General features: G+C 54.5%; 2 protein-coding genes across 5 annotated transcripts in view; one reads left to right on the top strand and one right to left on the bottom strand.

The window, feature by feature from the left end:
- The window catches only part of STAG3 (STAG3 cohesin complex component), a 28,193-nt gene extending 11,021 nt beyond the window's left edge, over positions 1 to 17,172 (bottom strand). The window contains exons 1-19 of one of the 3 annotated variants that reach the window (XM_008258036.5): positions 16,911 to 17,172; positions 16,284 to 16,424; positions 12,139 to 12,241; positions 11,286 to 11,402; positions 9,852 to 9,948; positions 8,755 to 8,831; positions 8,258 to 8,462; positions 7,704 to 7,855; positions 4,019 to 4,092; positions 3,116 to 3,239; positions 2,619 to 2,717; positions 2,348 to 2,427; positions 1,961 to 2,068; positions 1,582 to 1,696; positions 1,341 to 1,446; positions 1,078 to 1,181; positions 748 to 840; positions 536 to 625; positions 81 to 281 (exon numbers count right to left, since the gene is read on the bottom strand). In XM_008258036.5, the coding sequence (XP_008256258.3) occupies positions 81 to 281; positions 536 to 625; positions 748 to 840; positions 1,078 to 1,181; positions 1,341 to 1,446; positions 1,582 to 1,696; positions 1,961 to 2,068; positions 2,348 to 2,427; positions 2,619 to 2,717; positions 3,116 to 3,239; positions 4,019 to 4,092; positions 7,704 to 7,855; positions 8,258 to 8,462; positions 8,755 to 8,831; positions 9,852 to 9,948; positions 11,286 to 11,402; positions 12,139 to 12,241; positions 16,284 to 16,414 (2,076 nt within the window). In that variant the 5' untranslated portion in view covers positions 16,415 to 16,424; positions 16,911 to 17,172. The remainder of the gene's footprint in view (positions 1 to 80; positions 282 to 535; positions 626 to 747; positions 841 to 1,077; positions 1,182 to 1,340; positions 1,447 to 1,581; positions 1,697 to 1,960; positions 2,069 to 2,347; positions 2,428 to 2,618; positions 2,718 to 3,115; positions 3,240 to 4,018; positions 4,093 to 7,703; positions 7,856 to 8,257; positions 8,463 to 8,754; positions 8,832 to 9,851; positions 9,949 to 11,285; positions 11,403 to 12,138; positions 12,242 to 16,283; positions 16,425 to 16,910) is intronic. The other 2 variants (XM_017342597.4, XM_051847718.3) reach the window with 2 other exon arrangements.
- A 215-nt stretch (positions 17,173 to 17,387) lies between these two features.
- Positions 17,388 to 25,978, top strand: GPC2 (glypican 2). 2 transcript variants are annotated; one of them, XM_051847747.3, is made up of 10 exons: positions 17,388 to 17,930; positions 18,579 to 18,737; positions 19,004 to 19,326; positions 20,064 to 20,144; positions 20,835 to 20,997; positions 21,224 to 21,354; positions 24,178 to 24,324; positions 24,664 to 24,803; positions 24,892 to 25,067; positions 25,586 to 25,978. In XM_051847747.3, exons 1-10 carry the CDS (start codon positions 17,765 to 17,767, stop codon positions 25,828 to 25,830), a joined length of 1,731 nt encoding a protein of 576 aa, XP_051703707.1. In that variant the 5' UTR covers positions 17,388 to 17,764; the 3' UTR covers positions 25,831 to 25,978. The 2 variants fall into 2 exon arrangements, with proteins under 2 accessions (XP_051703707.1, XP_089177101.1); XM_089320975.1 differs by lacking the exons at positions 17,388 to 17,930; positions 19,004 to 19,326 and having other exon boundaries at positions 18,596 to 18,737.
- Positions 25,979 to 26,714: the final 736 nt, after the last annotated feature.

Genomic DNA, 26,714 nt, shown 5'->3' with positions numbered 1-26,714 from the left:
GGATTCCTGGATTCAGGCTCCCATCCCGTGGCCCTCTCCCACCCTCTCGCACCCCACCACGTGGGTATCCTGGATCGCACCTGCAGCAGTTCGCTGAGCTCCTGCTGGAAGCGGTCCGTCAGCAGATCCATGAGCTGGCTACGGGCAAAGTCCACCCGGCTGAAGAAGGTGAACTCGGGATTGCAGAGCAGGCAGAGGGCGTGAGCCGCAGCCTCGAGCACGGCGGGCTCTGCGTGCTTCACCACCACCTCCTGCAGCTGCTCCAACAGCAGCTCCAAGTGCTGAGGGGAAAAGGCAGAAGAAGATGGTGCTGCAGAGGCCGGGTGGGGGGACAACTCTTCTGGAAGGGAGGAGAATGCGGAGTGAAGAGAAGGGTTCAAAGAATTACACTTCAGGTGTACCTTGCCTGAGAAGGAAAGGTTTACTGAGTTTTTTGGAACCCAGGTTTGTAAAAAGAACTGACACAGGCAGTAGAACCCTTGGTCCTAGCAGGGAAGCAGCAGAGTCTAAGCAGCTCATCCTCCTGCCCTCTCACCCTCTCCAAGCGCCGGGTGCAGTAGATGTTGAGGTCAAAATAGTCGAGAAGCTGCAGCAGGGGAGCGACCTTCTCGGCATCAGCTGAGAACTGTGACGAGCAAGGGGGAGGCCTCATTAGCCCAGATCCTGCTACTTCATAGTCCGACTCTCACCTGAGGCCAGCCCCTTCCACCTGCTCAGGCCCTGACCTGAACACTGGGGCTGCTTTACCTTGGCCAGGAGTGGAGGCAGCAGGGGGATGAGGTGTTCGGTCAGCTTCACCTTGTCATCGGCCTGGAGCTTACGCTCTTTAGCAGTCAGGCCCTGGAAAGACAGGCATTTGGGAGGAGCAAAGTATGGTGACACACTGTGCATCGCTCCTCCCCATGCTCTTAGCTGCCCGGGAGGAAAAACAATGTAGCAGCTCCCTTTGGATTTCTTTTTCTGGAGATGAAATTCTTTGACAGGAAGATCCCTAATGCAGCGCCGCAGGCTGAGGGTGGACAGCACACATCTGGCTCTAATGCTGCTCACCTGTCCAACCTGCCCTTCATACCATACCTTCCTCCCAGTGACCCGCCCCACAGGCGGGTGACCCTCAGCAGCCTGCCGGGCACTGGACACAAGGATCTCTATCAGTGTGCTCTCCTGCACGTCGCCCAGGCCTAGAGTGGCATAAAGACAGGAAACAGAATCAGACTAGCCTTACTCCACCACTCCCTGCCCAGCGCCGCCTCTGCTGCCAGGTCCAAGTCAGCCAAGCACTGTCTCTGGGTCTCGTTCTAGGTCAAGGCCCTGGGCCCCAGAGAGGACAAGGTACCTACTCTGCTCCTTCTCCAGCAGCAGGCCTGTCATGCTCTCCCAGTCCTTCAGCCTAGCCCCCGCGCAGTCCCACAGGCTGTCCACTAGGTAGGCAGCATGGTCATGGAGCTGTGGAAGAGCCCACGGTGAGTCACTGATGCTCCAGGAAGTGCTTGTTCGTAACTGCCCTCATCCCGCAGCGCCCTCCCCTCCCCAGCTTGCAGGTCTTAGGCACAACAGCCAGACATGCCCTGCCCACGTCACCTCACTCTCCACAAAGAAGGACAGCAGAAGGTGGAAGAAAGTCCTCCGGGCATGTGGACTTCGGTGTCGCTCTCTGACACTCACTGCTCTCACCTCACACTCGGGGTAGAACAGCCTGGTGAAATGGACACGAGGAAAGAGCACAGCAGGGGAAGCAACAGGACTGCAGGATCACCACGGAGGACATAAATGGCCCCAGGAAAGAAGAATGGAGTGGAAAAGGGTACAGAGCTAAGGAAGGCTCCGAGGAATGGCGAGAGGAGAGACATCAAATGAGACTTCACTAGGGACAGGGAGAGCCTCAGGCAGGGCAACAGCAGATTAGAGGACCAATGATGGAGAATGTTGCTACAGGAACATCGAACAGGAACCTACTCACTTCCAGTACAGAAACTCTCCAGCGGCAGAGGCCAGGGCTCGGTTGGAGGCGTACACAACAGGGTAGATGCTCTCACAGTCCACGTCTGTCAGCATCCCTTCCATGTTCCTGCCAACAGAAGAGAAGAAGCGTGTGGACGTGGACGGCGTCTTCTCACACAGCCAAGGTTAGAAACAAGAGAGGCAGAGTCAACAAGGATGTAACTCACAAGGAACTTTTAAACAAAGAACAAAAGACAAAGGAGTAGAGAGAGAAGGCAGGAATAATGACCCCTCAAGATCCTGCAACTCAGAAACGTAAGGAAAAATCAACCCATGACAGGGAGAGAAAGACTCCCGAAGGGCTGACAGTGGAAAAGTCAATGTCTGCTCGCTTCCCTGGACTCACTTAAGGATAAGAATCAGCAATCTGACGGCCTCCACTGCCACATCATACTCCTTGTCCATGACCATGGAAACCATCCGGTCCTAGGGGAAGGACATCACTCAGTATCTCATTACACCCATGCCAAAACACCATGTCTTTTTAGAATGTGACACATTACAAAGGGCAGGGGCATAGAAGCAGATGCTACAGCAGAGCAACAGAATGGGGAGATAGGAGATGAGAAATGGAAGCCCAACTGGGAGCCCAGCCAGGGACACCGCCCCGGCTCCACCTTGAAGCGGCTGGTGAAGAGCTCCAGGCGCCCAGTCAGCTCCCGGTTGCTGTACAGCCCTTTCAGGGCCTTCAGGCACTTCAGACGCACTTCCCGGTGCTGCCGAGGAAGAAGAGGAAGGAACGTCACTGACTGCTCCACCAGGTGCCCTGCCCCTCACGGATTCCTCATCTGGAGCCTGGAAGTCCTCGGACTCAGAACACAAAAGGGTCACAACAGAGTTCAGCGATCATGATGAAAACAACCTCTCGACTCCCACCTTATCACTTATGTTACCAATCTGTCCGAGATTTTTTTTTTTCATGGGGAAAATGTTTCTCCCCATTATCTCAGGTTTTGAAACATTTTATTTTCTGGAGATGTTTTTCTCTCTTCTATCTTATCCTACCCTCACCAGTACCGGGGAAGTTTCAAGGTTTGACGCCTTGAACAGCGAAGTGTCCAGGGGCAGGCAAGAAGACAAGGGGAGAGCGAGGAGGAGATGACAGGACTCCCACCTTATCATGCAGGGTCCAGCCAATGTATTTTAAGTAGCTGTCAGTGAGAAAAGAAGCACTGTAGCTCTGCATCCAACACCCAATTTCCTCGATGCAGATCGCGCGGATCTCAGGAAGGATGTCCCTAGACAGAGAGAGAAACCAACTCATCACCTTCCCTCCAAACTTGCTTTCCACCCTCCCAGGGAGCCCTCTTTTGTAGAAGAAACACTGTGCCCCAGATCTTTCCCTTCCTCCTCCCCAAACAACACAGTTTATACAAGTCAATGTTTGCCTTTTGTAACCACCCATAAAATAGTTGAACCAGCCTTGTACAATCTCGTCCTCCAAAACCTTTTAAAAACTGATTTTCAAAGCTCATTTAACTGTTAGCTAACCTGTGCATGTGTTTTAATTTCACTTCAAGACAAGATTAAAGCTGAGATGTTCTTCTGGAAAGGCATGAAGCTGGAATCAAAGTCAGTGAGAAACAGCTACAGATACCCTTTTTAATTTATTCTATCAGTTCTTTGAACGATCTAAAGCACCCTGCCCTTAGCACAGCGAAAGCAGGCTGTGCTACAAAGTGGCTGGCCTGTGTTTTCGTTCCCTGCACTTGTCCTCTCAATCCTCAAATCCCCCAGAAATATGTGAGGCAAGTGCAGATCAAGGGCTAAGTTGGACCAGGAAAATATTTAGTGATGCTGTATCCTCTTATTATCTCTCCTAGTGGGGCTTATAGGATCCTTTGTAGACGGGGATAAGCTAAACCTTATTAATTTCAACATCTGATGTTAGAGATTTTGTCCCAGTTGCAATAGTTCTAGGATTACCCAAATAACTCAGGGTTAGGAGGGAGCCCTGTCACATCCACAGACACATACCCAAGGCCTGGCTGCTTCAAAGAGAAGCTCATCAACTCACCTGTACCGATGCACAAAGACCCCCCTGAAGAGTGCGTTCATCATCCCCTCAATGTCCTCTTGATGCTCTTGGAGCTGGAGAACAGGGAGGTAGAGGTCAGTTTCTCTTGTACCCCAAGAACGTAAAACCACAAAGATATAGAACACACCAGAATAGTCAATGAATGTGTTTGGGAAAAATAAATCCTATTTGGCCGGCGCCACGGCTCACTAGGCTAATCCTCCGCCTAGCGGCGCCGGCACACCGGGTTCTAGTCCCGGTCGCCCCTCTTCCAGGCCAGCTCTCTGCTGTGGCCAGGGAGTGCAGTGGAGGATGGCCCAAGTGCTTGGGCCCTGCACCCCATGGGAGACCAGGAAAAGCACCTGGCTCCTGGCTTCTGCCATCGGATCAGCGCGGTGCACGGGCCGCAACGCTCCGGCCGCGGCGGCCACTGGAGGGTGAACCAACAGCAAAGGAAGACCTTTCTCTCTCTCACTGTCCACTCTGCCTGTCAAAAAAAAAAAAAAATAAATAAATCCTATTTGTTGTTGTACATAGGTTGTTCTAGCTCATCAGAAGCCTTAGCTTCTGGTAGTTATGTATGGTAGTTATGTATGTTTTAACTAACAATAATTAGGAAAACAGATTTTTTTTTTTTTTTTGACATGGAGAGTTAGAGAGTTAGAGAGAGAGAGAGAGAAAGGTCTTCCTTCCATTGCTTCACCCCCCAACTGGCTGCTACAGTTGGCGCATTGCGCCGATCTGAAGCCAGGAGCCAGGTGCTTCCTCCTGGTCTCCCTATGCGGGTGCAGGGCCCAAGCACTTGGGCCATCCTCCACTGCCTTCCCAGGCCACAACAGAGAGCTGGCCTGGAAGAGGAGCAATCGGGACAGAACCGACACCCCAATCGGGACTAGAACTCGGAGTGCCGGCGCTGCAGATGGAAGATTAGCCTAGTGAGCCGTGGCGCCAGCCAGGGAAACAGATCTTGAGAAGTTATTTATTTATTGAGGTAGGAAGAGTGCTCCCCCATCCACTGATTCACTCCCAAATGCCTGCAACCGCTGAGGCTGGACCAGGTTGAAGCCAGAAATTGAGAACCTAAGCCATGTTTTCCTCACAGGTGACAGAAACCCAACTACCTGAGCCACTATTGCTGCCTCCCAGTGTCTGAATCAGCAGGCAGGTGGAGCCAGGAGTCAGAGGCAGGTATCAAATCCAAGCATTTTAATAAGGAATGTGGACATCCTAACCAGCTTCTTAACCAAGAAGCCAGATGCCTATCTCACAATTTTTTTTAAAATTTTGTTTGACTCGTAGAAGAAGTAGAACTAGCAAAAAAAAAAAAAGAAGAGGTTAGACCTCTGTGGCAAAGCGGGTAAAACCACCACCTACAGTGTGGCATCCTATATGGGTGCTGGTTCAGGTCCAGGCTGCTCCACTTCTGATCTAGCTCTCTGCTATGATCTGGGAAAGCAGTAAAAGATGTCCCAAGTGCCTGAGCCCCTGCACCTGTGTGGGAGACCTGGAAGAAGTTCCTGCCTTTGGATCAGCCTGGCTCCAGCCATTGTAGCAATTTGGGGAGTGAACTAGCAGATGAAGACCCCTCCCTCCCTCCTTCCCTCCCTCTACCTAACTCTGCCTTTCAAATAAATAAATCTTTTTTTTTTTTTAAATAAGGCACTTGGGAGGCAAATGGGGAACTTTAAATATGAATCAAAATTAGAAAATATTAGGGTATCATCATTAATCATTTTGGATACAAAAATAGCATTGGGATTATGTAGTAACAAGCCAATTTTTAGAGAACATGTCTTTAGTGTTGAAGTACCAGAAAAGTACTGGTAAAATAGCAATAAAATGGGGAAGCAAATACAGTGAAATATTAGATAATGTGAATATTATGCTTACTATACCACTGTCTCTAATTTTCTGAACATTTTAAAATTTTTACACTGAAGGGGCCAATGCGGTGGTGTAGTAGGCTAAGCCTCCGCCTCCAGTGCCAGCATCCCATATGGGCACTAGTTCATCTCCCAGCTGCTCCTTTTCCAATCCAGCTCTCTGCTTATGGCCTAGAAAAGCAGCGGAAGATGACCCAAGTGCTTGGGCCCCTGCACACACGTGGTAGACCTGGAGGCGGCTCCTGGTTTCATATCGGCTCAGCTCTGGCCATCACAGTCTTTTGGGGAGTGAACCAGCAGATGGAAGATCTCTCTCTGTCTCTCCCTCTGTCTGCCTGTAACTCTACCTCTCAAATAAATATAATATTTTAAAAAATTCACATTTGAAGGAAAAGTGAAAGAGAAAAAAAAAGGAAGGTGAGGAGGAGAGGATGGTCATCTGTACCAAATTCTACAAAAGTTTACAAAAGGGAGATGAGAAAGGGTCACTGACTAAAAGAATTAGGAAGCCATTGGTCTGAAATAACAGATTTCAAAGAAAGATGGGATAAAAGCTAAGTAGTAGAAAGGATTTGGTTAGTTGGACATTAAGTAAGTAAGGAAAAACTACCCTAAAAGGAGGCACGAGGTTGGCAAGAAATACGACGTCTAAATGCACTGACTGGATGCTTCCCCAGTGCTCACGAAAGACCTCTTCTGTGCTAAATGAGAGGGAAACGTTCGACTTCTCTCACTCTTGCCTTCTATTTTCACCGTCAGATGATCTTTTTTTTCTTTTTTTTAAAATTTTTTTCCTTTAATTTTTTATTTTTTTGACAGGCAGAGTGGACAGTGAGAGAGACAAAGGTCTTCCTTTGTCGTTGGTTCACCCTCCAGTGGCCGCCGCCGGCGGCGCGTTGCGGCCGGCGCACCACGCTGATCCGAAGCCAGGAGCCAGGTGCTTCTCCTGGTCTCCCATGGGGTGCAGGGCCCAAGCACCTGGGCCATCCTCCACTGCACTCCCTGGCCACAGCAGAGAGCTGGCCTGGAAGAGGGGCAACCGGGACAGAATCCGGCGCCCCAACCGGGACTAGAACCCGGTGTGCCAGCGCTGCAAGGCAGAGGATTAGCCTAGTGAGCCGCGGCGCCAGCTGAGATGATCTTAAAAGCTTTTGTACATTAACAGATCTGTCCTGAATCCTAAATTATGTTGCCTTCTCTCATCTCAACTTTTGCTTTCCACGGTTTCAATTACCAACAGTCAAAACTAAGTTCCCTGAATGTCATCCAGGCACAGCACTTAAACCCTTCTAATCTCACAGAAAAATGGGAGGGGGCCAGCGCTGTGGCTTAGCAGGTAAAGCCACCACCTGCAGTGCCAGCAGATGGAAGATCTCTCTCTCTCTCTGCCTCTCCTCTATCTGTGTAACTCTTTCAAATAAATAATAAATTCTAAAAGAAAGAAAAGAAAAATGGGGGCTGGTGCCATGGCTCAATAGGCTAATCCTCCACCTGTGGCACCGGCACACCGGATTCTAGTCCCGGTCGGGGCGCCAGATTCTGTCCCGGTTGTTCCTCTTCCAGTCCAGCTCTGCTGTGGCCCGGGAGTGCAGTGGAGGATGGCCCAGGTCCTTGGACCCTGCACCCACATGGGAGACCCAGAAGAAACTCCTGGCTTCAGATTGGCTCAGCTCCGGCCGTTGAGGCCATCTGGGGAGTGAACCAGCAGATGGAAGACCTCTCTCTCTCTCTCTCTCTGGAACTCTTTCAAATTAAAAAAAAAAAAAAAAAAAAGGGAAGAGCAGGCAAAAAATTTCACTCACTTCTTTGCGCTTCTCCAACAGGCTTTCTAGTCGCTCAGGCGATCTCTGCCCTGGACCCTTGTTTCGTTCAGCATCATACTGACGCTGGTTGTTGTCTTTGTGCAGACTCAACTGGAGGGCAACTCTTACCAGGGAAGTCATCAGCTTCATAGCTTTAAGTCAGGAAAAAAAGTAAGGAAATCATAACTTCAATCAGAAGAAGGAATATGGGTTCAAAACACAAAGGGAAAGGGGCAGTGAAAATGAAAAGCTAGGGCAGGGTGACCCACACTCCTAAGACTGACTGTCCTGAAATGGTCTCCCCAGCCCAGCGACTCTTTTCATCTTCTTTTAACCCTCAGCGTACTCCCAACAGTGGGGTATGAGAAAGACATCAAGCTGGAAATTGCTAGCATTGTGATCTACCCCTTTCACAATTCCAGGACTGTATTTTGAAACTCTAAATCTGCACTGTAAAGTACAGACACAGGCAGGATAAAGGATCTAGAACTGGAAAAGAGCAAAGTCCTACAAATCCCCAGGGCAATATCCACAGAGTAAAAATGAGTGCTCACCAGCCAGGGTGCTAGTATGACGGAAGGCACGGACTTGGGAGTCTGAGAGGCCAGTGAGCAGGGAGATGAGGTTGTCCATAGGAAAGCCATCATAGAGGAGGCTGTACTGGCACTGATACACCAAAGCCCTCACAAACTCACAGAAGCTGCCCTGGAACCTCTTCCACAATGGACCTGGAGTTATCAGGGGATAGTCCCCTGAATCCTACAGAAGGGTTTATGAAAAGGATAGGCAAGTTATTACCAAGGCCACAGAGCCACAGTGGCTTGGACAGCAAAACTCAGTTATATAGCAGGAATATACATTATACATCATTTTCTGTTAGTCTCCATAACTGAAGAGCCATATTCAGATAATATGAGTCCCTTTCAGCCCCCCAAGAGATTGAGCTCTTCCTCCTAAAAGCTACCCTATTTCCCAGAAACAGGAAGAAGGGGGTAATGGCTTTGTGTCCTAAAATAAGAGAGGCAAGAAGATCCTGGTCATCTTCCTCCACCTCATTGAACTGCTCTGTTAGATGCCGGATGATCTCTGAATTGGTCATCTGCTTGAACATCTCAGGGGTCACGATGCCTGAAGGAAGGAGACAAAGCATTTATAAGGAAAACAAAAGGACACTGTGATCACTTACAGATGAAACTGAGGACGAGCTACGGAACATCCTGAAAGGCACTTAGGTGGAGAATCAGAAGACTCAAATCCTAGTTCTAAGTCTACCAGCATCCAGTTGTGTATTTGCTCTAAGGTAACCTCTCTACAACACCCAAAGGCATCAAGCAGCAGACTATTATGGTTTAAAAAGAGCCTAAACAAATGGAAAAAAAAAAAAAAAAAAAAAAAAAAAAAACAAAGAAAGAAATAAAACTAGGCCAGATCCTGGATTCTTATAATAAAATTTGATTGAGACTGTATGCTACAATAAACTAAACTATAACATCTGGAGATGTGAGGCGCCTCAGCAGTACAGAAGAAATACAGGTAATGATACTGAGAAACAGGAAGAAAATAGGAAATTATTTTATCGAGACTAAAGGGTATCTGATGGGCCATTTTCATGGTCACATAAGCAAGATTATTTTTCCCAACAGGTCTTACCTCTAAACCAGCATAGTAACCTACTAGATCAATTCCTTATTTACCAATCAAAAATGTAGGGGCCCACACTGTGACATAGCAAGTTGAGTTGCTGCTTCCAACACTGGCATCTCAAATCAAAGTGCCGGTTCAAGTCCTGGCTGCTCTGTTTCTGATCCAGCTCCCTGCTAATGTGCCTGGGAAAGCAGCAGACAGTTCAACTACTTGGACCCTGCCACCCACATAGAAGACCCAGATGGAGTTCCTGGCCCCTGGCTTCAGCGTGGCCCAGCTCTGGCCATTGTGGTCATTTGGAAAGTGGAGGATCTTTCTCTGTCACTATGCCTTTTGAATAAATAAAATCAATCTTTTTTTAAAATGTAGATAAATAAGTAAAACTTTTCTTATGCTTTACTGCCTTCCCTTTTAAGGAAATGTTTAATTCTATTCATCTAAGTGGAGGAAAAGTTTCATTAACATAGGAAGAAAAGACTGGGGATGACAAAGGGAGTTCCTCACCTTTACATCCACAAGATCTGATGAAAAAGTTAATGAGCTCCAGGAATCCTGTATCCTGGTCTTGCTTGTAGCTTTCCAGCCACTCATCCACCAAAGACTAGGAAAAGAATGTGGATTATTTCCATTTTTGAAAATATGACAGAAAAAATCCTGTATGATTCTGCCAATGGAAGCATCTAAACTTCTGATGATCTGCCCAGCTAGCTCAGTCAGTTAAGCATGAGACTCTTAAACTTTGATGAAATATTAATATTAAAAACTCTTTTATTATACATTGATGAATTCAAAGAAAAAGCAGAAATTCACATACGACAAAAATTAGGTAAAAGTAGTAATCCTTGAAGGTATGCAAGATGTCTGTTGCCCTGAGAATTCATGAAATACTGGAGACCCTGACTTTGTATCCAGATGGCTACACAGAGTACAAGAGACAGGAAGTGGAACCTAAGATCTTTCCAAAAAGAATATTCTAAGAGGAGGCCCCTATATAAATCTGGGTCTTTCAGAGAGTCACAATGTCATTTAAAAAAAATGAATGAAAAATAAAGCTAGGCAGACATGGGCAAAGAAATAACACACACACACACACACACACACAAAGACCTTAGTGTGGGAGAGGCAAAAAAAGAATTCTTCCTTGAGAATTCATAATCATAGTTGGCCCTCTGTTCTGGATTTGGAACCCAGATTCAAACTATCTCACTGATTAAAATAACAAAGATAATTTAATTAAAAGTGAACGTGGATGGGCTAATGCTGGGCTTAGTGGGTAAAGCCACCGCCTGCAGTGCCAGTATCCCATATGGGTGCCGGTTCAAGTCCTGGCTGCTCTACTTCCGATCCAGCTCTCTGCTATGGCCTGGGAAAGCAGCAAATGGACCAAGTCCTTGTGCACCTGCACAGAACACCCAGAAGAAGCTCCTGGCTTCAGTTCGGCGCAGCTCTGGCCATTGCAGCCAACTAGGGAGTGAACCAATGGATGGAAGACCTTTCTCTGCCCCTCTCCTGCTCTCTGTATAACTCTTTCAAGTAAATAAATCTTTAAGAAGAAAATATACAAGGAGTTTCTACTGCACTATTAATATTTCATTGATTGAGCTGGGTGCTAATGGAGCTACAAGGTGATGAGAGTAAATGACCTATCTACTATCCATGTCCAGGCGTCCTAGATCACCTGACACTTTTTGCCTCCCCCATCAATGAAGAAAGGCAAAACTGCTCCAATTCTGAGACACCTCTAGGAAAAGAACGCCCTCTCATCCAATGTCTCCGTTACATCACTGCAGAGCTTTGCCGTGGTCCACTCCTTCTTGCCCTAAGTATGTTCAGCAAAATGTCCACATCAAATCACGTTTGTAGACACCTGTCCTTATTGTCCCAACCTACAAAGGGCAAGCTGGTATCAAGAGGCAGAAGTGAGACGTTTCACTTTACCTGCATATCACCTCTGGCAGCTTTCACGGCATCAAAGAGATCACTGGCTGGTGGCTTTGACTCTTTCTGACCATGACCATGTACCATCTGGGACCCCTTCTTTGGATGTTTTGCTGCCTAGTAAGGGTACAATGATTAGGAATAAAAAAAAATTAAAAATGTTATCATGTAAATAGGCTTAAGCTGCCAATTCTACAGCAGTGCTTGTGTTATTGACTCAGATCTAAAATAACAGATTTTTTATATTGTTACAAATGTGATTATTCCGGACTTCTCTTTTCTAAAAGTCCTTGAGGGGCAGGTGATTAGTGAAGCAAGCATTGCTTGGGGTATGGCTGCATCCTACATGGGAGTGCTGGGTTCAAGTTCCTCCTGTTTCACTTTCAACACAGATTCTTGCTAATGAGAATCTTGGGAAGTACCAAATGATAGCTCAAGTACTTGAGTCCCTGCAATCCACGTGGGATACACAGAGTTTAGCCTAGCCCCACCCCTGTCTATCATGGGCATTTGAGGAGTGAACCAGTAAATGGAAGATCTCTTTCAAATAAAATGAACATACATACATACATACAAAGTCCTTGGGGGTAAATATTTGCAGCAACAGCTAAGACACTGCTTGAGATGCCCAATTCCATACAGGGGTGCCAGTGTTTGAAAACTTTTAAAGTCTTTCAACCCCATTCCAATCTCTATATTATAATGCTGTCTTTTCAAAATTTGTTTTCTTCCTTACTTCTGTCCCCTTAAGACTAAATCTTGTTCTTTCATTAATTATATCACTTGAACTTCTCTGTTTTCTTCTGCCACTTCCCAGACCATGTTCAAAAGCAAAACAAATTGACTGACTCACTGGAGTTGTTCTGAGTGGCCGCTTTGCTGTTCTCTTCTTCACAGTGCGTCTCAGACTGTCTTCAAAGTCACTGCCTTCATCAGCTGACAAGGAGTCACTGTTCCTATGAGGGGGGTATGGTTCTCTTTAAATACAATCTCATTCCTTTCACCTAAAGGGTCAATAATTTTTCTTTCTTTCTTTTTTGACAAGCATAGTTAGAGACAGAAAGGTCTTCTTTCTTCCGTTGGTTCACCCCCTAAATGGAGCCGAAGCCAGGAGCCAGGTGCTTCCTCCTGGTCTCCCATGCGGGTGCAGGGCCCAAGCACTTGGGCCATCCTCCACTACCCTCCCGGGCCACAGCAGAGAGCTGGACTGGAAGAGGAGCAATAGGGACAGAATCTGGCACCCCGACCGGGACTAGAACTTGGGGTGCCAGCGCTGCAGGCAGAGGATTAGTCAAGTGAGCCGCGGCACTGGCCAGGGTCAATAATTTCTAATCCCTCTTTGTCTCCACTGTACTCTAATTCCATGAAGAAAACACCAGATTTTAAGAGGAGATTACTGTTACTGGAAAGTAGGGGAAGTCTTTTTTTTTTTAAGATTTATTTATTTATTTTAAATGCAGTTACACAGAGAGAGAGGCAGAGGCAGAGGCAGAGAGCGCGCGCTGTATTTCATCCACTGGTTCACTCCGCAAATGGCCACAACGGCCAGAGCTGGACTGATCCAAAGCCAGGAGCTTCTTCCAGGTCTCCCACACAGGTGCAGGGACTCAGGGACTTGGGCCACCTTCTATTGCTTTCCCAGGCCATAGCAGAGAGCTGGATCTGAAGTGGAGCAGCCGGGACTCGAATAGGCACCCTTATGGGATGCCTGCACTGCAGACTGCAGCTTTACTGGCTACACCACAGCACAGGCCCCAGTAGGGGCAGTCTTAAAGGAAAACTTTCACTTGGAAGCAAAAGAGATGAAGAAAGACAAACTGGAGTGAGTACAAGAACAGCCCTTTCCTAATATTCTCTCTGAATACAAGAATCAAATGAAACTCACAGGACCAGCGCTGTGGCACAGCGGGTAAAGCCACTGCCTGCCATGCCTGCACCCAGGCCGGTTCAGGACATGGTTGTTTCACTTCTGATCCAGCTCTCTGCTATGGCCTGGGAAAGCAGAAGATGGCCCAAGTGTTCGGGCCCCTGCACCCACATGAGAGACCCAGAAGAAACTCCTGGCTTCAGATGGGCCCAGCTCCGACCTTTGGGGCCATATGTGGGGAGTGAACCAAAAGATAGAAGATTCTCTCTCTCTCTCTCTAGGCCTCTGCCTTTCTGTAACTCTGCCTTTCAAATAAACAAATACATTTTTATAAAAAAAATTATATTCATGGGGCTGGTGCTGTGGCATAGCGAGTAAAGCTGCCACCTACAGTGCCAGCATCCCATATGGACGCTGGTTCGAGCCCCCAGCTGCTCCTCTTCAATCCAGCTCTCTGCTATGATATGGGAAAGCAATGGAAGATGACCCAAGTTCTTTTTTTTTTTTTTTAAGGAATGTGATTTTTTTTTTTTTAACAGGCAGAGTTAGTGAGAGGGAGAGAGAGAGAGGGAAAGGTTTTCCTTTTCCGTTGGTTCACCCCCCAAATGGCCACTATGGCCGGCATGTTGCGCCCATCTGAAGCCAGGAGCCAGCTGCTTCCTCCTGGTCTCTCATGCAGGTGCAGGGCCCAAGCACTTGGGCCATCCTCCACTGCCTTCCTGGGCCACAGCAGAGAGCTAGACTGGAAGAGGAGCAACCGGGACAGAACCAGCGCCACAACCAGGACTAGAACGCCGGGTGCTGGCGCTGCAGGTGGAGGATTAGCCTAGTGAGCCGTGGCGCCTGCAAGATGGCCCAAGTTCTTGTGCCCCTGTACCCACGTGGGAGACCCAGAGGAAGCTCCTGGCTTCGGATTGGCACAGCTCCGGCTGTTGCGGCCAATTGGAGAGTGAACCAGCAGATGGAAGACCTCTGTCTCTCCTTCTCTGACGTTCAAATAAATAAATCTTTTTTAAAAGTGATATTCACAAGCAGAGACCACTGCTTTTGTGGAGAAAAATCAGTGAGTCTCAGGAAGTCACGTATCACTCATAAACAGGAGGTTAATGTGTGCTAGGAATTACAGTTCACCTTTTGAAATACCACCACAGGTTTTGATCAGTGTGAAGTTGTACAACACTGATATAATCTGGTCTACACCAGCAGCACTGACAGAAACAGAAATGATTCAGAGAGGGTCAATTAAAAATAACCAGCGGCCGGCGCCGCGGCTCACTAGGCTAATCCTCCGCCTAGCGGCGCCGGCACACCGGGTTCTAGTCCCGGTCGGGGCGCCGGATTCTGTCCTGGTTGCCCCTCTTCCAGGCCAGCTCTCTGCTGTGGCCAGGGAGTGCAGTGGAGGATGGCCCAGGTGCTTGGGCCCTGCACCCCATGGGAGACCAGGAAAAGCACCTGGCTCCTGGCTCCTGCCATCGGATCAGCGCGGTGCGCCGACTGTGGCGGCCATTGGAGGGTTAACCAACGGCAAAGGAAGACCTTTCTGTCTCTCTCTCTCACTGTCCACTCTGCCTGTCAAAAAAAAAAAAAAAAAAAACCAGCGACGAAAGCAGACCTTGTATTAATCCCTCCCCAGAAGGATTCTGACACACACACACACACACACACACACACACGGGTACTTCAAAAAATTCACAGGAAACAATTTTAAAAACAAGTTTTTTTTGGGGGGTGGGGGTGGGGGGCAGACCGGTGCTGTGGCACAGTAGATTAAGCTTCTGCTTGCAGAGCCGGCATCCCACATGGATGTTGGCTGGAGTCCCGGCTGCTCCACTTCCAATCCAGCTCCCTGCTAATGGCCTGGGAAAGCAGAAGATGCCCCAAGGCCTTGGGCCCCTGCACTCACATGGGAGACCGGAAGAAGCTCCTGGCTTTGGATTGGCCCAGCTTCGGCTGTTGCAGCTATTTGGGGAATGACCCAGCAGATCAAACAACTCCCGCTATCTCTGTCTCTCGCTCTGTCTTTAAAACTACCTCTCGGCAGGCGCCACGGTTCACTAGGCTAATCCTCCGCCTTGCGGCACTGGCACACCGGGTTCTAGTCCTGGTCGGGGCGCCGGATTCTGTCCCGGTTGCCCCTCTTCCAGGCCAGCTCTCTGCTGTGACCAGGGAGTGCAGTGGAGGATGGCCCAGGTGCTTGGGCCCTGCACCCCATGGGAGACCAGGAGAAGCACCTGGCTCCTGCCTTCGGATCAGCGCGGTGCGCCAGCCGCAGCGGCCACCATTGCGGGGGTGAACCAACGACAAAGGAAGACCTTTCTCTCTGTCTCTCTCACACTGTCCACTCTGTCAAAAAAAAAAAAAAAAAAAAAAAAAAAAAAAAAAAAAAAACTACCTCTCAAATAAATCCTTAAAAAAAAATATGTTTGGAGCCAGCGCTGTGGTGCAACAGGTTAAGCCCTGCTTGCAGCCTGACATCCTATATCTGACTGCCAGCCTAAATCCCAGCGGCTGCTCCGCTTCCAATCCAGCTTCTTGCTAACCTGGGAAGGCAGATGATGGCTCAAGTGCTTGGGCGCCTACCACCCACGTGAGACACAGACGGAGTTTCTGGCTCCTGGCTTCTATCTGCCCCACACTTAACCATTTTAGGGAGTGAACCAGCTGATGGAATGTCTTTCCTTGACACTCTGCCTTTCAAATTAAAAAGGTTTATGTTGGTCCTCCAAATTAACACTTTTTTTTCATGACTCATGTTTCCATGAGCTTTCCGAGGCCTCCCTCATAGTATTACAACCGTCACAGAATCATCTAATCAATGATAATCTATAGTAAAGGGCAGATGAAACAACTTACAAAATCCCCAGTGAGAACGACAGGCCATCAACTAAAAAACACATCAATACAGCTGGCAACAACTAGAGGGATTCAATTCCTTATCTTCACCTCCCAGTCCTCGCACTTAACAGGTTGTACCTAGAAACTCGTCAGAGCAAGACGGGTTATTCTTGGCACCCACAACACAGCCCACAGGGCTGGGGGCGCCCCCAGCAGAGCACAGCAGTTCTCATGGCCAGGCCCAGCTCAGGGAGACCAGGGAGCCCCACCACCAACTTTTCGCCCAACCCACTCACCCCTGCGAGGTCTGGTCCGAGTCTCTGTCATCGCAGGGCTGGGGGGTGGAGGAGCCGGGAGAAAACGACCAGGCGTGGGTGCCGCCCGTGGCCGTGCTCAGCGGGGAGGAGGACGACCGCAGAGTGGGCATGGCGCGCCGCCTGCAGGGAGCAAACGGCCCGGGAGCTCCCACCGCGCGCGGCGCCCACCCCAGCCCTGGGGGAAAGGAGAACGCTGCCCCCAAACAAGACTAAGCGCCCACCCACGGCATCGAGAATTAGACACGCCCCGCCCCCCCAGCTGCGGGGGCGACAAAATTCGCCTCGCGGTTAACGACGGAAGCCGGAACTTGACTTCACGTGGGGCAGAACGCGAAGCGCTAAACGATTTGGGGGTGTAGGAAACGCGGGGAGACGGGGGCGGAAGGGAGGCGCGCGCCCTGTTTTTCCAGAACGGACAGCCACGTCACGCCTGACCGCGGAGGGGCCGTCCAGCCGCTCACGCGGGGGCGCTACGCTTCTCTCAGGGGGCTGCGGGCCGGATTTACGGCCTCCATGGCGGAGGCCACTGAGGCCCGGCCGGGGGCGGCTTCCTGTCTCAGGGACCCGACGGTGGGGGGAGGGCCTGTTCTGGGGCCAAAGAGGAACCTCACTGGCCGAATTCGTCAGAGGGACTTCTGGCTGGGCAGGGTGGGCGACAGGTCACCGTCCCAGGTCTCTTTGGTAATCCCCACCTCAGGCACAGCGGCTCACGCCGCCTCCCTTCCGATGGCCGAAGAGTCTGGAAAAACGCGGGAAGGCGCGAGGCACACTGAGCGCAGGCGCAAACCTAACGGTTGCCCCCTCCCCCCACCCCGGGCTGGTAATGGTCGCGAGGCCGACAAGCGTGCGAGCTCGTGCTTATCACGTTCCAGTCACGCCGCCGCGGCCGCGTCGAGCTGCCACTGGCCCTCAGGAGCTCCGCCCTGTCACGTGGGCTCGAGAGCGCGGGCCGCTCGCTTTAGCCCCGCCCTGCCCAGGCCGCGCCCTCCAAAATCCCTCCCCGCCGGACTGGACTGGTAGTAGCCCCTTCGGTTTGGCTTCTCAACTACCATAGGCTAGATTCCACCAGGGTTCCGCCTTTCGAGCCAAATCGCCACGCCTCCAAGAAAGACCACGCCCCTACTCCTCCAACCTCCTCGGAGCGTCCGTGTCCCGCCCCCCTGGCTGAGCTCTCCTACCACATTGGCTTCGTTTCTCCCTTGACCCCGCCCCCGAGGCCGGCTTCTTCCCGTTATTGGCGCGGCCCCGCCTCGGGCCCCGCCCCCTGTCCGGCTCCGGGCTCCCATTGTCTCCGCCGATGCCGCCTGGTCCGGCTACCGTGCTGAGTGTTGAGTTTTCGGGGGTCGCGCTCCTTCTCTGGCCGGTGGAGCAGTTCCGCAGCCGGGACCCAGCTTGTGGCGCTCGGGCGGCTCTTCTTTCCTCCTTAGGACCCACTTTGCCGTCCCGGGGCGGCTGCAGCTATGTCCGCGCTGCGACTTCTTCTGCTTCTGCTGCTGCCTCTGTGTCCCGGTCCTGGCCCCGGACCCGGGAGCGAGGCAAAGGTCACCCGGAGTTGTGCAGAGACCCGGCAGGTGCTGGGGGCGCGGAGATATAGCTTAAACCTAATCCCTTCCACCCTGATCTCAGGTGAGGAGAAAGAGGAAGACTAGAGAATTGGGGGTGGGGGGCAGGGGGGGCTCCTCCGCATCTCACAATAACTCTTTTCCCTTTCAGAGTGACCGTTAAGACAATCTTGCCATCCCACAATAATACCTCTCCTCCTGCAACTTCTTTACCAGGATCACTATAAGCATCCTGTTCATATAATAGCTCTTACTCCACCCTCACCCCAGGAATCCCTTCCTGGTCATTAGCACCCCCTTGTCTGTTTCTTTCTTCACAGCCAGATGCCCCTCACTATGTGAGCCCCTTCTAAGAGAATACTTTCTTGCTCACCAAATAACCTCACCCCTCCAAACCCCATTCTTCACCCTGTAGAAGCTGTCCAAGCCCCTTGGGGACTGGGGTGTGTGGTGTGGGGAGGGTCACCTGAGGACACTGTGGTCACTGCTGTGGCCCGCAGGATGGCTGTCAAACCATGGCTAATGAGAAGTGGACATGGAATGGGTGAAGGGATGATAAGGAGGGGGTAGGGTCATGTGGGGATGAGGGGGCAGACAATAGAAAACAGGCCCGAGAGGTGGAAGAGAAGGCGTAGCCCGCAGAGAAAGGTGGGAGACAGAAGGAATTTCACATTGTCACATCCCGCTGTTCCTCCACGTCTCCTCTGTCCAGGTGAGCACCTCCGGGTCTGTCCCCAGGAGTACACCTGCTGTTCCAGTGAGACAGAGCAGAGGCTCATCAGGGACACGGAGGCCACCTTCCGCGGCCTGGTGGAGGGTAGCGGCTCTTTCCTGGTCCACTCCCTGACTGCCCGGCACAGGAAATTTAATGGTGAGGACCTGGGGTCCCCAAACCCCCTTCTCACCTCTGCTCTGTGCTTCTGACCCCAGCATGCTTCCTAACCCAGCTTAGCCCTGCCGTCCCCATCCCCCGGGTCTCTCTGGTGCCCTGTGCTCCCTCACTCAGACTGCCCCGGTCTCTGAGTCGCTGTTTCTAACTCCCTTGTCTTTTCTCTCCCCATCCCCTCCTGCCGCCTCCCTTTCACGTCTCTACCCGTCGTCGGCCTTCTCCCACCCTGTCCCCTGCATTTACCGCAGAGTTTTTTCAGGAGATGCTCTCAATATCCCAGCACTCCCTGGCCCAGCTCTTCTCCCACTCCTACGGCCGCCTGTATGCCCAGCACGCCTCCATATTCAATGGCCTGTTCTCTCAGCTGCGAGACTACTATGCAAAGTCTGGTGAGGGGTTAGATGACATCTTGGCGGATTTCTGGGCCCAGCTCCTGGAGAGAGCATTCCCCCTGCTGCACCCCCAGCGCAGATTCTCCCCTGACTTCCTGCTCTGCCTCACACGCCTGGCCTCAGCTACTGATGGCTCTCTGCATCCCTTCGGGGATTCACCCCGCCGCCTCCGCCTGCAGGTGAGGGATCCCGAGGCCTGAGCTCCAGCCACCTCCGACCTGTGCACCACTCACCTCTAACCAACAACCCCTGCTCTGGAGTTTCCCCTACTCAGCCATGTCTGGCCTGGTGACCCCCCCCCCCAGCCTCAGTCACCTCCGCCTGACTTTAACGGGGTGCCCCTCACTTCCCTTTTGTACCCTACTTTCACGTCGACACTGACCCGCTCCTGGCCCCAGCCACCTTCCCGCCACCTCCTCTCCTTAATCCTAACATCTTGACTTCCTGTGCCTCGGCTAACTGAAACAGGCCTTGCGTGTTGAGAGGCACTTCCACTTAGTTTCTCTGTTAACTGTCGTCATGACTCTGAGAGGCACATAGTAGTACCTTTACTGTACACAGGAGAACGCTAGGGCTGCTAGAGGTTAACGTTTCTCAGCCACGCGTGGCAGAGCTCTGCCCCCCACCCTGGTCAGTGTTTGTCCTGAGCTGCAGTCTCTCGACCTCCAAGCCCCCTACAACACAGTCCCTCTATGTCTTCCCAAGCCCCATTCCCCTCTATCCTCCTGGGCTGTGATTCCTGCGGGTCTCTTGAGTCTGCCTCTCTGTTCCACCTGCTACTCGCTACCCACCCCCAGACAACCCCACACGCCTGATGGCCGCTGCTGCTCACCCCCTTGGTAAAGCCTTCTGGCCTGAGACTGGAGTGACCCCTGACAACTCTGTGGTTTCTCTCACCCTCTTTCCTCTCCCCTAGATAACCCGTTCCCTGGTGGCTGCCCGGGCCTTTGTCCAGGGCCTGGAGACTGGACGAAATGTGGTCAGAGAAGCGCTCAAGGTTAGAAGGAGGCCTGGGTCGGGGCATGGCCCAGGGAGGGAGAGGCAGGTGTGGGAGACCCCGTGAGAAAGAGACTGGCACCATCTGACGGCAGAGGCCTGGGCCTGCCTGTATCAGCCTCCTGGCCTGGTGCCCCAGAGAAAATCAGGATGTGTGTTTGGGCGGTGGGAGGGGGGCTGGTGCCTGGACCTGGCTCTACAGGATCATGACCCATGACCTGCCACCTCTGACCCTCCATGCCCTCTGATGACTCAGACACCCTGCTGTCCCCTAAGGACTGCTCTCTGTAGCAGTCTGAGGTTGGAATATCAGCTCCTCTGTGTCCCCAAGACCTCCCAGTGACTCCTCCTCCCCTGTGCCGGAGGCTGGACTCCTGGCTTGGCCTCTCCCCACCACCCAACCTCTCTCCCTGACTCTTCAGTTCATCTCCTGTCTCCTTTCTGCCTCCTCCCTCCTTGGCCGTGAGGGGCTCCCTCTTGTCCCTCATCCCCACACCTTTCCATCAGCAGTGCCTGTGACCTGGCCGCTGGAAGCCTCCCTTGTGGTCTTACCTGCTGGCAGGTGGGAGCCCTAGTCCCTCACACCCAGCTGTCCACACGGAGCCCGGGGAAGGTGACGCAGGGCATTCGGCGTCTGTCTGTGCCCGGCCACACAGTGTGCAGATGACACAGCCCCGCTCTCTGTCCCCAGGTGCCGGTGTCCGAGAGCTGCAGCCAGGCTCTGATGCGTCTGGTCGGCTGCCCCCTTTGCCGGGGAGTCCCCTCGCTTCTGCCCTGCAGGGGCTTCTGCCTCAACGTGGTCCACGGCTGTCTCAGCAACAGGGGACTGGAGCCTGACTGGGGGGACTACCTGGGTGAGGGATGGGATGGAGGAGGGCACTGAGGAGGGCTGGGAGTGGGGCTCTCTCTGCAAGGAGGGGGGGTGAGCTGGGGAGGGGTCTAAAGCCACAACATGAGGAGGGCTCTTTGCTCCTGAGAACCTGCCCCCCAACACGCCACCAAGGCCCTGTGGGGGTCCGCAGGAACATTAGTTACCCGACACCCCTCACACAGCTTTGCTCTTCCACCCCCTCCTCCCAGATGGCCTCCTGCTCCTGGCCGAGAAGCTCCAGGGCCCTTTTTCCTTTGAGCTGGCAACTGAGTCCATTGGGGTGAAGGTCTCCGAAGGGCTGATGTATCTGCAGGAGAACAGCGTGAAGGTGACAGAAAAGGTAAGGAGGAGGGAAGGGAGGAGGGGAGGGCTGGGTCGGGGGACGGTGTGGATGTGAGCCCAGGTATAGGGGAGGGCAGGGAGGAGGGGAGGCCTGGGTTGGGGGATGGTGTGGGTGTGAGCCCAGGTATAGGGGAGGGAAGGGTGGAGGGGAGGCCTGGGTCGGGGGACGGTGTGGATGTGAGCCCAGGTATAGGGGAGGCAAGGGTGGAGGGGAGGGCTGGGAGGGGGGATGGTGTGGGTGTGAGCCCAGGTATAGGGGAGGGAAGGGTGGAGGGGAGGCCTGGGTGGGGGATGGTGTGGGTGTGAGCCCAGGTATAGGGGAGGGAAGGGTGGAGGGGAGGCCTGGTGGGGGAGATGGTGTGGGTGTGAGCCCAGGTATAGGGGAGGGAAGGGTGGAGAGGAGGCCTGGGGGGGGGGGGACGGTGTGGGTGTGAGCCCAGGTATAGGGGAGGGAAGGGTGGAGGGGAGACCTGGGTCGGGGGACGGTGTGGATGTGAGCCCAGGTATAGGGGAGGGAAGGGTGGAGGGGAGGGCTGGGAGGGGGGATGGTGTGGGTGTGAGCCCAGGTATAGGGGAGGGAAGGGTGGAGGGGAGGCCTGGGTGGGGGATGGTGTGGGTGTGAGCCCAGGTATAGGGGAGGGAAGGGTGGAGAGGAGGCCTGGGTGGGGGGACGGTGTGGGTGTGAGCCCAGGTATAGGGGAGGGAAGGGTGGAGGGGAGGCCTGGGTGGGGGATGGTGTGGGTGTGAGCCCAGGTATAGGGGAGGGAAGGGTGGAGGGGAGACCTGGGTGGGGGATGGTGTGGGTGTGAGCCCAGGTAAAGGGGAGGGAAGGGTGGAGAGGAGGCCTGGGTGGGGGATGGTGTGGGTGTGAGCCCAGCTATAGGGGAGGGAAGGGTGGAGAGGAGGCCTGGTGGGGGATGGTGTGGGTGTGAGCCCTGGTATAGGGGAGGGAAGGGAGGAGGGGAGGCCTGGTGGGGGACGATGTGGGTGTGAGCCCAGGTATAGGGGAGGGAAGGGTGGAGAGGAAGCCTGGGTGGGGGGACGGTGTGGGTGTGAGCCCAGCTATAGGGGAGGGAAGGGTGGAGAAGAGGCCTGGTGGGGGACGATGTGGGTGTGAGCCCAGGTATAGGGGAGGGAAGGGTGGAGGGGAGGCCTGGTGGGGGACGATGTGGGTGTGAGCCCAGGTATAGGGGAGGGAAGGGTGGAGAGGAGACCTGGGTGGGGGATGGTGTGGGTGTGAGCCCAGGTAAAGGGGAGGGAAGGGTGGAGAGGAGGCCTGGGTGGGGGATGGTGTGGGTGTGAGCCCAGGTATAGGGGAGGGAAGGGTGGAGAGGAGGCCTGGTGGGGGACGATGTGGGTGTGAGCCCAGGTATAGGGGAGGGAAGGGTGGAGGGGAGGCCTGGTGGGGGACGATGTGGGTGTGAGCCCAGGTATAGGGGAGGGAAGGGTGGAGAGGAAGCCTGGGTGGGGGGACGGTGTGGGTGTGAGCCCAGGTATAGGGGAGGGAAGGGTGGATGGGAGGCCTGGGTGGGGGATGGTGTGGGTGTGAGCCCAGGTATAGGGGAGGGAAGGGTGGAGGGGAGGGCTGGGTGGGGGATGGTGTGGGTGTGAGCCCAGGTAAAGGGGAGGGAAGGGTGGAGGGGAGGCCTGGGTGGGGGATGGTGTGGGTGTGAGCCCAGGTATAGGGGAGGGAAGGGAGGAGGGGAGGCCTGGGAGGGGGGACGGTGTGGGTGTGAGCCCAGGTATAGGGGATGGAAGCGTGGAGGGGAGGCCTGGGGGGGGGGACGGTGTGGGTGTGAGCCCAGGTATAGGGGAGGGAAGGGTGGAGAGGAGGCCTGGTGGGGCTAGGTGTGGGTGTGAGCCCAGGTATAGGGGAGGGAAGGGTGGAGGGGAGGCCTGGGGTGGGACGGTGTGGGTGTGAGCCCAGGTATGGGGGAGGGAAGGGTGGAGAGGAGGCCTGGGTGGGGGGACGGTGTGGGTGTGAGCCCAGGTATAGGGGAGGGAAAGGTGGAGGGGAGACCTGGGTGGGGGGACGGTATGGATGTGAGCCCAGGTATAGGGGAGGGAAGGGAGGAGGGGAGGGTTGCGAGGGGGGATGGTGTGGGTGTGAGCCCAGGTATAGGGGAGGGAAGGGTGGAGGGGAGGCCTGGGAGGGGGGACGGTGTGGGTGTGAGCCCAGGTATAGGGGAGGGAAGGGTGGAGGGGAGACCTGGGTGGGGGATGGTGTGGGTGTGAGCCCAGGTATAGGGGAGGGAAGGGAGGAGGGGAGGCCTGGTGGGGGACGATGTGGGTGTGAGCCCAGGTATAGGGGAGGGAAGGGTGGAGAGGAGGCCTGGGTGGGGCGACGGTGTGGGTGTGAGCCCAGGTATAGGGGAGGGAAGGGTGGAGGGGAGACCTGGGTGGGGGGACGGTGTGGATGTGAGCCCAGGTATAGGGGAGGGGAGGCCTGGGAGGGGGGATGGTGTGGGTGTGAGCCCAGGTATAGGGGAGGGAAGGGTGGAGGGGAGGCCTGGGGGAGGGGACGGTGTGGGTGTGAGCCCAGGTATGGGGGAGGGAAGGGTGGAGAGGAGGCCTGGGAGGGGGGACGGTGTGGGTATGAGCCCAGGTATAGGGGAGGGAAGGGTGGAGGGGAGGCCTGGGTGGGTGATGGTGTCGGTGTGAGCCCAGGTATGGGGAAGGGAAGGGTGGAGGGAAGGGTGGAGGGGAGGCCTGGAGGAGAGGCCTGGGTGGGGTATGGTGGGGGATGTCAAGGTGACAGTGCTGTGTACCTGTGGGATTTCGTCAATGGGTTTGGGTGTGGGGACTCTTGCCTGTGCCGCAGGCTTTTCAGCAATGTGGGAACCCCCACCCGATATCGACCCGCCACCGCCGAGCCCCAGCGCCTCGGGAAGAGGTCGGCCGACCATGGAGACCGGGCGCGGAGGAGGAGCGGCCCACGACGGCCGCAGGCACCAACATGCAGCGCCTGGTGAGCGGCGGGCGGGGGCGGGACCTGGGCGGAGTAGCAGGTGGGAGAAAGGGGTTGCAGGTGGATGGATGGGCAGTCTGGGACTGGGTTGCAGGTGGATGGGCGGGGCAAGCCTGCGGGGCGGGGCGGCAGGTGGATGGGCGGGGCAGTCTGCGGGGGCGGGGCAAGCCTGCGGGGGTCTGGGCGGCGGGTGGTTGGATGGGGTAGTCTGGGACGGGGTTGCAGGTGGATGGGCGGGGCAGTCTGCGGGGACGGGGCGGCAGGTGAATGGGCGGGGCAAGCCTGTGGGGTTGGGGGCAGCAGGAGGGCGCGCGCCACCGTGCTCTCCCGCTTGCCCAGGTGTGGGAGTTCCGCGAACGGCTGGGCCGGGCGCGGGGCTTCTGGACTGGACTGCCGACGACGGTGTGCGGGGACTCCCGCATGGCGGTGGACATCTCTCAGGAGGCGGCACCCTGCTGGACCGGGACTGGGCGGGGCCGGTGAGAGCCGGGCATCCGGACAGGGCTGGAGAGGACCGGGCGGGGCCGCGCGGGCCGGCGGGAGCCTTCCGGGCTGCTGTGCGCGCAGGTATCTGCCACCTGTGGTCGGGAGCTCCGTCGCCGAGCAGCTCAACAACCCCGAGCTGGAGGTGGATGCCTCGGGTCCTGACCTGCCGACGCGGCGGCGGCGGCTGCAGCTCCGGGCAGCCACAGCCCGGATGAAGGCGGCCGCGCTCGGGCACGACCTGGACAGGCACGACGACGGTGAGACCCGGCGCCCCAGTTCCCGCGCCCCTCCCCCTGCCTTTGAGCCCCTCCCTCCTCGCCACGTGGTTCCCTCCTTTGCCTGATAAGTTAGCACTCATGCATCCGACAAGCGCGTACTGGGCGCTTACCTGCTCACCTTGAAGGTAAGGGCAGAGGGAAGTGAGTGGGTCTCACGGACACAGAAACATCAGAGCAGCCGGGAAAGAGTGGGGGCTGGCAGCCTGGGGGAGCAGGGCAAGCCCGGCGCGCTGACACTCGGCTAACTCCCCCGGGTGGAATTTACCAGAGAAGCCGGCACGGGCGCTCATTTTCCCCTTTCTCTTCTGTTGTGTTCTCGGTCCTCCCCTGTGTATCCACCCTCCCTGTCTTTGTCTCTGCCAAATCCCCACCCTTTGACACCCCCCCCCCCTGCTGTCGGGCCCCTCCCTGTCCCCGCCTTGCTGTCTCACGCTGCCTGCCCCTTTCCCACTTCCCATCGGTCCACCCGATGTCTGTGTCTCCGTGTTTCCCTGCAGATGAGGATGCCAGCGGCTCTGGTGGGGGACAGCAGTATGCAGATGACTGGAAGGCGGGGGCAGAAACCCTGACCCCGCTCGGCCGGCCTCTTCTCCCTCCTCGAAGAGAGGGCCCAGGGAGTAGAGGAGGCAGCTCCCGCTACAACCAGGGCAGGAGCAGGAGTGGGGGGACGTCTGTTGTTTTCCGCCCCCAGCCAGCCCTCATCCTCTTCCCCTCAGCCCTGGCCCTGCTGGGGCCACGGTAACAGGGCAGGGGTGCCCTAGCATTGGAAGCGTTGGCGCCTTCTCCCCTTCTCTTGGCTCAGCCAGATCTGGGGAGGACTCGAAGGGGTTGCAGAGAGTGTGGAGGTGAGACCTTGCAGGTGAACGGCTGGGGCCCCAGATGCAGGAGATTCCCGCTGGGGGGTTGGGGGTGGGTGGGTGTTGACAATATTTATTTTTTCATTTGGTAACGGGTGGGGGGTGGGAGCCGGGGTATTTATTTAGGAAGGAGGTGTGCTCTCCAGCCCTCTAAGGCTGGGGCTTAAGATCAACCTCTACGGGGAGAAACGGGGGTTTTAGAGTTGCAGTTGGGGGATGGGGTTTTAAGGAAGTTGGAAGTGGGGGAGGGGTGGGGTTTTGGGCTGGGGCCCTTGGTGTCAGGAAGGGAGGAAGGTGGGTGCTGACTGGGCACAGGGCAGGGACTGGGAGATGTGAGTAGGAGATGAGGGTGTACGGGCTTGCGTTCCACGGAGTTGTTTTCAGCACCCGTTTCTTTAACTGAAGTACAGATATAGGGCTTGTCTCGTGGCTGCTGCTGCTGACATCTGCACAAGCCCCTCATTCCACGTTTCAGTGTTTGAATCAGTGTTTGTTCTGCAAATAAATGATACTTCGTGGACCCCATGTGTGGCTTTGTGTGCCTTCGTCTCGCCGAGGCCCACCTCGGCGCTGGGTCTGCTGTCTCCGCGCCTCTCTCAGCCTGGCTCCCGGGAGCAGGCCTGAGGATGCCCCCAAGGGACTCCCCCCTCTGGACCTGAGCATCTTCATCCGTCAAATGGGGAGCAGTGTGGGGACCAAGTCGGAACTGTGTGAGGAAGCCCCTCCGGCACCTGCAAAGTCACCTGTGAACAGCAGGAAATTCCGTTAC

This window comes from Oryctolagus cuniculus, chromosome 19, assembly GCF_051225735.1.
Source record: "Oryctolagus cuniculus isolate XC-2025 breed Fujian yellow rabbit chromosome 19, ASM5122573v1, whole genome shotgun sequence".
NCBI classification, from domain to species: Eukaryota; Metazoa; Chordata; class Mammalia; order Lagomorpha; family Leporidae; genus Oryctolagus; species Oryctolagus cuniculus.
This window is presented reverse-complemented; position numbering and strand designations above follow the sequence as displayed.